This window comes from Urocitellus parryii, chromosome 4, assembly GCF_045843805.1.
Source record: "Urocitellus parryii isolate mUroPar1 chromosome 4, mUroPar1.hap1, whole genome shotgun sequence".
NCBI classification, from domain to species: Eukaryota; Metazoa; Chordata; class Mammalia; order Rodentia; family Sciuridae; genus Urocitellus; species Urocitellus parryii.
Window position 1 is genome coordinate 9,483,214 of NC_135534.1, and position 13,547 is coordinate 9,496,760.

At 47.2% G+C, this 13,547-nt stretch overlaps 1 protein-coding gene and 1 pseudogene across 2 annotated transcripts; one reads left to right on the top strand and one right to left on the bottom strand.

The window, feature by feature from the left end:
* Window positions 1-1,020: 1,020 nt before the first annotated feature.
* LOC144248994 (phospholipase A and acyltransferase 2-like) lies at window positions 1,021-13,547 on the bottom strand. Of its 2 annotated transcripts, none has more exons than XM_077797504.1 (5): window positions 13,485-13,547; window positions 12,981-13,081; window positions 8,086-8,194; window positions 4,895-5,163; window positions 1,021-1,282 (listed from the first exon to the last, which is right to left on the bottom strand). In XM_077797504.1, exons 2-5 carry the CDS (start codon window positions 12,987-12,989, stop codon window positions 1,181-1,183), a joined length of 489 nt encoding a protein of 162 aa, XP_077653630.1. In that variant the 5' UTR covers window positions 12,990-13,081; window positions 13,485-13,547; the 3' UTR covers window positions 1,021-1,180. The 2 variants fall into 2 exon arrangements, with proteins under 2 accessions (XP_077653630.1, XP_077653629.1); XM_077797503.1 differs by having other exon boundaries at window positions 12,981-13,128.
* LOC144254674 (protein FAM161A pseudogene) lies at window positions 8,926-11,914 on the top strand (annotated as a pseudogene).

Below are 13,547 nucleotides of genomic sequence, written 5' to 3' on the forward strand. Positions count from 1 at the left end.
CACAGCAATTATACACAGCTTAACTTAATTATCATCATCTTAATGGCTCGCTGGTGTCACCTCTCAACCACTCCTTCTGGCAAAATGCCAGGCGCCATCCCGACTCCCTGTGGCTCTCAACACATGACTACATTCTAATTAGTACTTCTTCAACCCTTAGTCCTAGCTAACTGAGACAAGGTCCAGGTTAAATGGACCTTAACATTAATGGACCTCAACACGGGGCTCCTATTCTCCAGGGAGACCAGATAGCGCCTGCATAGTTGTTCTTTTAGCTCAGAGGGAGGAGGCTGGGCACTCCAGTTCTGGAATCAGGGCAAACCTGTGAAGGACAGTGCTACGGCAGCCAGGCATCCTGTGCTTTTGCATAGGAGTTTCCCAGTCGCCAGGTACTACCTAGCAGCCAGGCATTCTATGTCTTTGCACAGAAACTTCCTAGTCACCAAGCATGTCACAATCACGAAGTTTGTAGACCCCAATCCCAAACACAGAACTCCCACACAGAGAGCCACTCCACACCAGGCCAGCACAGGAAGACCAGAGCTACACACCCAGCCACGGCCGCCCCCCACCTTTCCTGGTGACCTCTCACACCCCTGTGCCAGGACCACTGCCTGCCTGCCCTGGTCTCACTCCATCATATGTCCCCGGGGGAACTGTATTAGAACACAGACTTGGAAGGGATCCCTAAACTGAAGCCACAGCAGCTGGGAAATCTAAGATCAAGATATGTCAGACAAGGTGTCTGAAGACCTTCTTCCTGGAAGGCAGTTGGTCCCCTTGTCACTAGGGCTGCACATGGCAGAGGGAGGGAAAGAGAGCTCTGGTCTCTCTTCTTCTTCTTAGAGGGACACTAATCCCTGGATAAGAGTTCCACTCTCACCACCTCCTGACCCCAATGACACCACCTCCGAACACCATCACATTTGGCAACAGCATATGAATTTTGGGTGGGAGGGGACACAAACGTTGACACCATGACATTGTGCAATCAGCTCTTTAATAGAATTCATACCACGCAGCGTTTCCTGCAGAAAACAGCTTCTTATGCTTTGATTGAGCTCCACTTAAACCAAGTGCTCATGATTACAAAACAGGGAAACCTGTAAACTAAACCATTCCCACCAGCTTGCTCAAACTCCCCCAAGGTAACAGGTGCCGCCAAGATAAAGCCTTGCATTTACTGCTTTTCCCGCTTGCTTCTGTACAGCATCATCCCAATGAGGCCAGCAACACCCAGGACGACTGATGCAGTACCAATCACAGTGAAGGTGTCAGTCACCTGCAACAGAAGACAAGGGGGCGGGGTCACATCAGGAGTCTGAGCAGAGATCCTTGTCCAAGGAACCTGCAGCTCAGGAGAGACATATGATCCCTGTCCTCTTCACCACATCACAGAGGAAACAGTGACTGGCAGGGAGGGGGGATACCAAGAGATCAGGCCACCCAGGAGAGAGGACAGGAAGTCCCTGGACAGGAAGGAATGAGTGCAGGACTGAGTCTCAGGTATGAGATTGGAATCTCACAGGAGGAAAACGAGATGCAGCCTACAGGTGTTTAAAGCATGATAAACCCATGGGGTGGCTGTGGGAAGGACACGGTGGCAGGGCTCAGATGTTCTAGGTCAGGGGTGGCCGATAGGGAGCCTTGAAGCAAGTGCCAAGTTGGGGAATGACCCCTGTGAACTTCCACTGCCCAGGGCTTGAGGACAGGGACCCACCTAGATGTTCTTGGTGTCCCTGGTGCTCAGCCCACTGCCTGGCACAGGTGGACCCTGGTGACTTCGCTGCTGAGCAGATGGTGGACTGGGAGCAGCGCTGAGGACAGGCTTTTGTGCAGTGAGAGGCCTTGCTTGTGTGTGAGAGGGAAGGGGTCCTGCTGAAGGACAGAGTGGGGCCGTGAGGGGGACCTTGATGGTGGCTGCTTCAGTGTGAGCTGACATGTCCAACCACGACCCAGGGTCCCACCTTGCACACAAGTGGAACTCAGGCAGAGGGGACCACAAACACCATAAGAATGTTGGGGCTGGGGCTGGGGCTCAGTGACAGAGCACTTGCTAAGCATGTGTGAGCCACTGGGTTCGATTCTCAGCACCACCTATAAATAAATAAAGGTCCATCAAGAACTAATAAAATATTTTCTCAGTTACTTTTTGTGTTTTCTGGTCATTTGACAGCTTCTGTATTTTCTTGGCCCTCCAAACAACCCTGTGAGATTGGCTTTCTAATTCCCATCTTCCAGTTGGTGGTGACTGACGGTGATGAATGGAGAGACCTCACTCCAACCACACAGCTGGCAAGGGACAAGGCTCAGTTCTGCTTATGCCTTCACAGCCAGGGAAGGAAACTAAAATCAGTGACCCAAGGACAGATTTCTGGGGAGCAGCACCATGTGCAGGTGGGAGAAGAGAAAGGGCAACAGTGCACTATCTTATCCACAGACACTTGGATCACCTCCATGAAGCTGGACACTAGTCAAAGCAATGACCACAATCTTCATTCAGTCACCACTGGCAGTGAGCAGAGCTCCATTGCAATTTGTGCAGAGGTAATAAGTATTTCTAAGTGAGATGAGGGTGCAGGGGTAGGTGTCTTTAGTGTCAGGGAGGTGACAAAAAGTGACAAAGGGTGGTCTCTGTAAATGCAAGGAGGCCCCCTGAGTGTGCTGCCTGGCAACTAATGAAGTTTGGATTGTATCGTCTGATGGAGATGGCAGGAGGCCCTGGCTTTTCTGATGAATATATTCCGAAGGCATGACTCTCAGACCTTAGAGAATGACACTTCTGAGTTGTAAGGCTTCTATCTATGTCTACGTGATCTTCCTATCTATCAATCTGTACCTCATAGAATCAGATGAAGGATTCATAATTATAAGTCTATTTTAGTAAATGCACTAAGACAGAAGGTCTTGGGTCTATCGTCTGCTGCTGTTTGGAAAAAAACCAATAGCACATTCTCATGAAAGGCAGAACTTTCTCAAGCAGGCATTTGAAGAGGGACTGGGAAATTCCTCGGGACAGAGCTTCATATCACCAGGAACCATGCTAGAGGTTAGTGGTCTATCAGAGCAAATTGTGGACAGAGTCACCAGGGGCCCAGAGTTCTGCCGTGCCCACAGCACACTGTGTACAGAGAGAGGAGGAGAAAGAGCTGGAGACGGGCACAGGAGGAGCTTCCTATGGAGACAGGGCAGAAGGGAAGGAAGGAGTGAGAGGGGGAAAACAGATGAGTCATTGAGATACCTGCAGAAGAGGTTCCCAAAGAGGGACCCCAGGCCAAGTAGAAACTAAATGGCACAGCCACCACTGAGTGCCCCAGCCTTGCTTAAGTTGAACTCTCAGGAGAACAGCAGAGAGCCAACCACCCCTAAAACACCCGGGGTGGGGACTGATCCTTGGGTTGTTTGTACAACCTTTGGAAGTGGTTTAGATGCATTACAAGGCAGCCCACCACACCACACGTAGCAGCAAACCACCAGACATATGTCTACCCTCCACAGCTGACAAGAGGGGAACCCATTCAGCAAGGTCTCAGCAACAAAGCAGGTCTCACTGCATCCCAGTGCCCAGAGCTGACCGGCGTTCTCACTATCAGCCTAGGCTGGGGGCCTCACTTCCAGAAGGTATGGGTTTTCCCTGCGCACCTCCCCTCTTCACCACAGCCCTTCTCCTACCTTACCAAAGGAGAGCCAGACCCTCCCCTGTCCTCAATTATGGGGCACAGGCCAAGGTGCAAACATACCTGGACACCAAAAAGGGAGGATTCAAGAATGTATTGCTTCCCAACAAGAGGTCTCCCCAAATAATACACAGCCCTGGGGAGGGAGGCCTCCTGCCAGGTCCACCACCCACTGATATTAGGATACCAAAGGGAGGTGGTGTCATGGCCATGGGCATGAGCACCTTCTACTGAACTAAACAATTGTCTTTTTGTTTGTTTTTGATTTTGGCACTGAGGATTGAACCCAGAGGCACTTAACCCCTGAGCCACATACCCAGTTGTTTTTGTATTTTATCTGGAGTCATGGTCTCACTAAGTTGCTTAGGTACTCACTAAAATGAGGCTTTGAGCTTGTGATCCTCCTTCCTCATCCTCCTGAGCTTCTGGGATTACAGGTGTGCACCAATGTGCCTGGCCATCTATCAGTTTCTGATTAGAAAAATTATCTGATTTGACTGACACTTTTACAATAACACCTGGCTTGACAATAGAAATTATACCAAAGGCATTATTCAGTCATTAAATAAACTAATTGTACAACACCAAGGTTTTCAAGAAAATCCGTGCTGGAATCACAGATGTAAAATGCAAAAAATTCCATTCTGTACATATCTTCCACATTCATGATTTTGGAAATGTTTGATTTTCAAATAAAATGTCCAACAAAATATGTCTTTTTTTGGGGGGGTGTTGGTAATAGAACTCAGGGTCGCATGCACACCAGGCAAGTGTTCTGCCACTGAGCTACAGCCTCAGCACTTTGAGTTCTTTTATGAAGACTTGTAAAACTGTGTCCAATTGGTCAAATCTAGCCTGTCACGTGTTTCTACAAAAATGAATAAATGAAAAGAAATCAAGTTTTATTGGAAGATGATAGCCTCATGTGTGTCTATGGCTGTTCTCAGGCTACAGAGTGACCCTGGCAGAGTAAGGAGAGGGACCAGCTGGCTCAGGAAAGCTGAAGTGTTTCCTGTTGACCTTGTGCAGAACAAATGGGCCCAACATGACCAGGGTCCCCTTTTCCTGGACCCCACTGCTCACTCTGCCAGCTTCCCTGACCCTTGCTCACGGGCAATCTCCAAGTCAGGTTGCACTGCCAGCCCTCAGCAGGTGCCCAGCCCCTGTCAACTGGGAATGGACTGGTCTCAGGGAAGGGACACAGGCTGAGGACACACCTGGTCACTGCGGGAAACTCCATAGCGCAGCATGTTCACAAAGTGCTCACAGTTGTCACTTGTCACTGAATAGAGGACTTCCTTCCCCACCATTTTCTCAGCCTGCTGGACAATTTTGTTGGATGGCAGTGGCTCATACTTGTCATCGTGCTTGTTATTGACCCGGTACTTGTCTCCTCCGGCCACCACGGACAGCAGCTCCTTCTTCACTATGGCTCTGTCAGCCACGATGGACATGATGCTGCTCAGGCCAGCTCCTGCCACTTCACCTGTGGAAACAGTGGACTCAGGCCTGGGCAGGGCCACAGTGGCTCAGAGCTGTCCCCAATCAAGACAGCCTCACTGCACATTGGGAGAGAAGTGGTTTTCAGGAAGTTTTGTCCTCCTCCCTTGGACAGCGTCTTCAACAAGTGCTCCTTCCCAGCTGGAGAGGCGCTGGTAAGCAGCCCTCCACCCAGGTGTGTCTCTGGACGGCTATTATGTCTTATTGCTTCCCCCTATATCTGGGAAATCTTAATGTCATGGGACCTGACTTGGTAGATCCTTGATTTACTCTATTGTTAATTCCTTTCATATGATTCATAATGGCAGATAGGGGAATCCAGTGTTGAATGATGCAGAAATAAAATTAGAAAGTGAAAGTGAAAATGAAACCTTCCAATATACTATTCAGAAACTCATGGAAACCATAGTTGAAATCAATGGAAACTCTGTGAGTACATGGAGTGTTTCTGTAGTAGTGTTTCTGTGTACACAGTAAGACCGATATTCAGGGCATATCTGGAGAATGAATAAATCATATTTAATTGAAGTAAAACTTGTCAAGATTTTTATCAATTTGTAAAAATGCATTATGCTTTTACCTGGTTTAAAGCAATGCCATTTAAGCTGGCATTGTGCCAATGCCAAGATGCCAAGATTAATCACGATATTCCTAATACACTTGGTGGTGAGTAATGAAATCTACCTGGAAACACACACTCTCTCTCTGTCTCTTTCATATTGGATTATTCATTATTTGTGGTAATAAGATATACAAAGATTTCCAACGCTAAGGATCTGGATGCTGCAGCCTGGGATATCTCTCACCCCCAATAACAGCATATGACTTTGGAATGACCAACAAATTCTCACCTTGAGATCATTATGCATAAAATATTCCTCCATAAGAGATCTTTTCAAGGAACTTCCAAAGCTGATCATGAAGAGAAACTCTGGATGTTATTTTTGTTAGCACAGTCTCCCCTTAAGTGGGAGTTTCTGAATTTGAACAATCCATGAACAATATTTCTACAAGGCCTGGACAAAGTTCTACCTATACATAAATTCTCTTTAAGGAAGATAGCCTGACATAAGCAGTTTAGTTTCCATACTCCATAATGAAAGGGTCTTGGGCGTCCCCTGAAGGACAAACATCGGGAGTAATCTTGGGGATTAGTTCCATTTCTGGTCCAACTGACAGATTGACCAATGGAGGGACTTGTTAAACAGAAATGTAAATGAGGCCACAGACTGAATGTAGACCAAAACCATAGCTAGGCACGGTGTGGGGTGCTGCAGTCTGGCTGGGCACAATAACCAGGGGGTGACAAGCAACTTGTGAAGGATGATATAGCGGGAGCTGTTTTATTACAGGACAGCAAAGGTATATATACACTTAACTGATTATACACAGCTTGTTTCAATTAACATCATCCAGATACAGCAATCCTCAACATCTTAACAATTATACACAGCTTAACTCAATTAACATCATGTAGATACAGCAATTAGCCAATAAGGAATCTCTATCATCTTAATGGCTCGCTGGCCTTACATCATTTTAATAATTATACACAGCTTAACTTAATTAACATCATCTTAATGGCTCGCTGGCGTTACTTCTCAAACCACTCCTTCTGGCAAACTGCCAGGCGCCATCTTGACTTGGTTATGGCTCTCAACAGTGGGGCACCTGCCTGTATCCTCTGACACTCAGGAGGCTGAAGCACAAGGATGTGAGTCTGAGGCCAGCCTGAGCAACTCAGTGAGACCCTGACTCAAAATAAAAATTTAAAAGGGCTGGGGTATAGCTCATGGTTAGAGCACCCTGGGTTCAACCCCCAGGGCTTCATCCAAACAAAACAAACCAACAAGAACAAAGGGCCCACCACATGCAGCCCTAACTGGACACTGTCCTGATCTCCCCAGAGCCAGCTCTAACCCAGACAGACCTCCCTCTCCTGCTGTGAGCAGGACCTTGCTGCTGTCCCAGGGGTTGGACACCAACCAGGGAGCCCCCGCAGCAGCACAGCCTAAGGGGGGCAGGTGCCTAGTGGCCAGGCTCAGGGACAAATGCACTCCCTCAATGACGCTTCAACAACTGAGTGTGAGCACTGCTGTGAGCTGAGCTCTTTGTCATTTGCTGTTCAAAGTCCCTGAGTTTGTGAGCTGCTGTAGGTGCCACAGAAGGTCTCAATGTCTCCCACTTGACTGACTTCCTATGTGCACACAGCTGCATGTCCACACCACTCTACTAGTGACTTGAAGGACTGGACAGTGTTCCTCTGTGTGCAGGTGAGTGGGGTTTCCAGCATGTCCGCGTGTCCCTTAAAGCCATGATGCTGGGCCAGAGAGGGAGGAGGACCCACACCTGGCCAGGCCCTGCACAGGCTCTCCCTGCCCTCCTTCATTTCTCTCCCTCACGGCCTGGGAGACAGGCATCCCTATCCCTGCTCTTCTGAGGTGAAGCTGAACTGACTGAGATGAAGCCACATGCTCAGGTCACACAGTCAGCAGGCAGAGGAGCAGGATTCCAGGCTGGCCCTGGGGAGGTTGGAGCCCCACACCTGTCCATTGCTCTTTGCAGCCAGGTATAAACTCTTGGAAGCATTAATTCCTTCTATTATTGTTTGACCTTGCAGAACTCCACAGACACAGCCTACTGAACCTTTGGAGGGATGCTATTAGCCAAAGAGGTTCACATGGGACTGAACCCCACTGTAGAATGAAAAAATGGTCACTCTTCTCTCCCTGAACTCACTGATAAGGAGGACTAGCAGAGATACTGCCAGAGGGAAGGAGCATGATTCCTTCAGTAAATTCTGACTGAGTGCCTGCTGTGCCAGCCAGTGTGAGGACCAGCACATAACTGTGCCTGTGCTCGTACTCTTGATCTCAGCCCTTGTGTTCAATAGAGAAACCAGGCTTACTTGGTGGAGCCAGATGGACCACATAGCCATTTCCCACATAGATGGCCCAATGCTGATAGCAGTAGCGAGAAATTTCAATTAGGTCTCCGAGTTTTGGTTGTTTTCCATCCTGCAACCGAAAAAGCAGACACAGTTTGAGGGGGCCTTTGTATGGTATATTCTAGTACCTGACCTGCAAGAAGCCCCAGCCCAGGCCTACAGAATCCCTGTCCTCATCACTTGTAGGAATCCCACACAGGTTGAAGCCTCTTCTTTTCATTTACCATATGCTTGCTAGCCTGGAAAGCTGCTAAAGGACTTAGGGTCAGAGATTGTCTTTGAGGTACTAGTGGTTCTACAGTATGGAAATGTGGGGCAGTGATGGAGCCTCTGGGCTCCAGCTGCAGAGAGCACATTTTATGCACAGAGAATATTTGTATGAGAAAACGATGATAAGATTCCCATGAAGGTCTATAATGACTCATTAAGGGCCACCAGCCATATGCCCAGGCCTCAGTGATGCTTTTGAGCTACAGAGAGCCCACGTACAGAGCCTAACCTGCCAAACACTGCAGAAGACTTGCACCCCACTGTCCACCACTCCTTCAAATAAGAACTACCACCACCCTCCTGGACAGGTAAAGAGACTGGGTCTCAGGATGGTTAGGAAACTTGCCTAGAGAGCAGAAGAGCCGGAGGAAACCGAGATCTCAGGGTTTCCAACATTTATGCCTGAACAATCCCAGAAGGTCCCAGACAAGTTGGGGCAGCTGGAGTCTGGGATCTAAGCAAAAATCAAGAAAAAGAAAGACAGGATGTGGTTGGGAGTCCTAGGGGGAGGGGTTCTCTTCTGAAGTTCACATGAGTGAGTTGTATTTCTGGGACACTCTGAGGCAACCAGCTGTCCTCCCCAAACTCAGCTGAGCCCAGCCTCTGGCCCAGTGCACCCTGCCAGGGAGCTGAGCTGCTGCAGAGACAGGTGAGGGTGCAGTTGCCTGGAGGTGGTGGGAGATCTCCTGGGAGTTCAAGTGCTTGGCACCAAGGATCAGGAGTCCGCTTGACCAAAAGTTGGTTAATTTTATTATTCAGAAAGGTCATCAGTGGTCAGGCATGCCTGTAATCCAGTGACTTGGGAGGCCATGCAGGAGCATCACATGTTTTAGGCCAGCTTGGGCCACCTAGGGAGACCTGGCCTCATAATGAAGCTTAAAAAAGGCTCTGTACCTTGCACAAGGTCCTGGTCCTAATCCCTTGCACTGAAAATAAATACATAGATAGATAGATAGATAACCACACATGTAGTGAAATGCACCAAACTGGTTCTAGTAAACACAATTAAGTAAAGGGGAAGATTGAAGTATGTCTTCGATGAACTGTACTCAGGGAATCAATTAAAAACCACAATAAACCTGAGGGGGACCAGCTGTGGCGCTCAGGCCTCGGAGGCAGGTGTTGGCCGTAGCACTGAGATTTGGGATGGGGCCTCCAGTTTCCACATGCTGGTAGCTCCCAACACTGGAACGTGGGTCGCCCAGTAGGAACACAAAGACCCCCAGGGGCCCTGGCGGCAGCAGTGGTGTTGGCATTGGAGGAGGAAGAGGAGGAGAATGTGTTGCGGTCCGTGCAGGCGTCAGCTGATTTTAACACCAACTTTTCTGGCGTGGATGAGCATGTGAACTATGAGGACATTGTGCACTTTTCTGATATTTACCACTCTAATGAAGAGTATTTCAGGAAGCTAGGAGAGATGAAGCTAGAAACTATGGCAAAATCAGGGGAAAAAATTTATCAAGATGAATTTAAAGGAAGTTCAGCCAGTGATTGCCAAGGAAGATGCTCCTCGTGTCTCTTCCAGCTCTACATGAGAAAAGAACTCCCGTCTACCTGCTCCATTAATGAGGACACCTTCAGAGCCTGACTTAGGCCGGGCGTCCTCCTTGCATACTTCTTCCTTTCAGGAGGACTTGCCCAATCTAGAAAGATACACAATGATGAACTATGCTAAGGACAGACTTTTGTGTTAAAGATTCTATTCAGTATGAAGTTGACTTCCAAGGAACTGAAAAAAACAAGGAAGATTAAGAAAGAATGCGTTCCTAGGATATAGTACCTGTGCCTTTTCAGAGGATGAGAAGTGCTAGGAGCCACAGCAAAAGTATTATGATACATGGCACCTTTGGTTTAGGTGACTGTCAGCTAGCCATTGAGATGATATGATTATGTTAAGATTTACATTCATATGGAAATTGGACTCCTGCTGTTCACCTCAGGCCTGCTACGGGACTCATGTTACAGGATTCATGTTACGGGACTCCCGGAGAGTTCCCATTGGTTGGGGAAGGATAGTAGGAGGGAATTTCCGGGGGAGGTCGGGGCCCCGGTTCCGGTAGAAACACACACGTGTGTGTGGACCGGCTTGCTAGCAGGGCGCACACGGGGCACTGGCGGCCTTTTTAAAAATAAAGCTTTGTTCCTGCTTGAGTGGCTTGTGTTTCTGTGCCCAGCCGGGTTGCGGCAGAGAAGAGAACAGAAGAAAAAAAAAAGAGGCCATGAAATTGAAATCCATCAAATATTGAAATGGCACATCAACTGCTTAAAACAAAAACAAAAACAAGAAGCAGATTCAGAGAGTAGGATGAAACTCTGAGTCACCCCAGTTCCTGTACGTGTCCTTTGCCTCCTTTCTCACGATATGACCAAGCTAAATGAAGAACAAAGGAGGTCTAGGAAGGAGGAAAACTAAGAAGCTCTTCTGAACTCACAAAAGCCATTTAAGTTTATTGCAAGTTTATTGCAAACAGCCTGGGAAAAGCAGCTGAGAGACTTTTTTAGATCTAAAAAGAAAAAAAAAAATCCATTTAAACTAGACCCATACCTCGGTCTACTTATGATTCAACTACCAGTGACAAGTTAAAAGAAGAAGAGTGCTATTGCAACATTAAGATGCAGCCAAGGTGTCCCCTGTGCCCTATAAGCCAGCTTGCAGGCATTCTAAGGGTCCCGAATAGGCTGGAAGGTTAAGGTGTAAACTCAAAGCCACATTCATGAGGTTGAAGACCTTCCTGAGTCAGGCTTCTCAGAACCCAAGTGATCAAAACTCGTAACTGTCAGTAAACCCCCTGATCTTTGCATATCCTCAAGGGCATCTGCTGAAAGAGAAACCATTTTGACGGACATTAGAGCAGATGAAGAAAATCGGAAACACATGGCCTTATCAGTCTCCATGGCACATGACAGCAGGAAGAAGGGCAAGTGCAAAGACCATGCCTTGTAGCCGCCCCCTTCCCGGGCCACAGTGTCTTCCAGAGGACGGGACAAGCCATAGGAAAGAGTGAAAAGGAAAAGATGAGAATACCGACGAGATGTACAAGAGAGAGAAGAAAAACGTAAGTAGAGGCCACTACTGTTGGAGTTGCTCAGAAAATTGCAAGAATGGCAGCAGAAAAGCATTATTCTAACATCCGAAAGGCAGTAGGAATATCCCATAAGTTTGTATCAAAGAAAGGCCAAAGTGGAAAAGTATTTGAAAAGTTCGACAATTAAGAAACAAAAAGTTCCACTGAAGATAATGAAAGCTTTAATGAAGAAGGAAAAAATAGGAGAGAGAATGAAAAAGAAAAACTCTTATTTTTTATTTTATTGATATCAACAGCCAAGATTCTTGTAAGAAAAAGACGAAAATGATGGAGAAAGTGCAGAAGAGAACTCTGTCGAAGAACGAAATGGAATGGGCAAGGTCTCCCCTTGGTGCCTTTGTGGTTGTTTGCGGCACCAGAACGGCGGCAGCTGCACTTGTGATGCTGAGAACGTCCCTGGGACACCTGGTGCAGGGCTGTTGAACAAAGCCTAAAAGCTGGGTCCAACTGAGTGGTGATAATTTGGTCAATGGGAGTAAGGCTTTGCCTGTTTAGATTTTTTAAATTGCTACTTACGGTCTGTTCGTAACTATGATCTTGTCTTTTTAAGAAGCGTTTGGGGGAAAACAAAGGTTTGGGGGTCACAGCTGTTACAAATTGATTAGTTGTAAAAATATACATTATTATATTTGGTGGGAAAAATGGCTTAGGAAAGTATTGTTTTTTGATGATATAATTAAAATATTTTCTAGAAAGCGAATCAATAAAGATATTTAATTAATTGTAAAAAATACTACAACAAAACCTAAAGCTATAAAACAACACTTATAAGGTAGCTGTATACGTTTGCATAGAAACAGGTCTGGCAGAGTGTACCCCAAGCTGCTTGTGGGGAAGGAGAGAGCGCAGGGAGCCTGGGAGAAGGGCTGCCGTCCTTCATGCTCATGGCTTCGACTTTGCTTTCAGTTTCTATCTTTTTAAAATTTTTAAATTCTCTTTCCATTTGTTTTTATTAGTCCATTACACTTGTACATAATGATGAGCGTTTTGTTGCCTACACACACATGCACCCCATATAGCAATTATGTTGGCCGATATCACTCCCTAACACCTCCCCCTTCTCTCCCCTCCTCCCACCCCCTGGCCCCTTTCTGCTTTTGGATTCTTAAACCAGGGAAATACTTTCACATATTATTGTGGAATTAATTAAAATAAAAACAGAACTAAAGGCTTTGGAATCTAAACTCCCCTCTAACTTTGGACACTCCCCACTCTGATCTTAAACTGGAATCTCACTCTGCATTTCCTCCTTCACAAGGTGTTTCTGGACCTGGTTTGGGTAAACAAAAGCCTTCAGTGAGGTGCCAGGAGGCAGCCAGCACTCAGGAGACCAAACCCCACACAGCAGCGGAGGCAGGGAAGCCTCTGGGCTCTTGGACCCAAACCAGGGTTCCTTTCCTGCTGTGCGAGAGCCCCAGACCTGCAGCCCTCTGCCCCTGCTAAAAGACTGTCACTATTGCTTTTAAAATGAAAGCTTTAAAACCCTTTCGGGAGACTTACCAAAGTCATTCTTCTGTCCACAAGTGTGGTGTGTTGCTGGCTGGATGTCCAGACTTCTTTTCGCTTTGAGTTTATTTTTCCTTAACTCCACCTTTCCAAGCCTTCAACCAGTGGAAATGTAGATCAAAGTTCACATAAAAATTTTAATCTTCGAAAAAGTGCAGGGCACATGTCCAGAGACAGTTAGATATGGAAATCAGCCGGAGGGGAGAGAGAGCAGAGCTCAGTGTTCATTCAGAAAGATTTGTTAAAATCTCTGGTCAGGGGAACATTCCAACATCCCCAAGTGGAAGGAACATCTCCAAAACAGGCAAACCTTTTGACCAATCACACTTCAAAACCAATCACATCACCAGGAACAGACTACCAGACACACATTCCCACATCCTTGAAACCCAGGGAGCCTGTGCAGCCAGAAGAACGGAAAAAACCTGACCCTTCCTCTCCCCCCGAGGTCCGAAGCGCATTCAGTGTAGCCCAACAGGAAACCCAAACTCTTACTACCTGGTGTGAAGAGGCTGCTGCTTTGAGACACCAGTGTGCTACCCCACCCAAGCCCCAAATAAG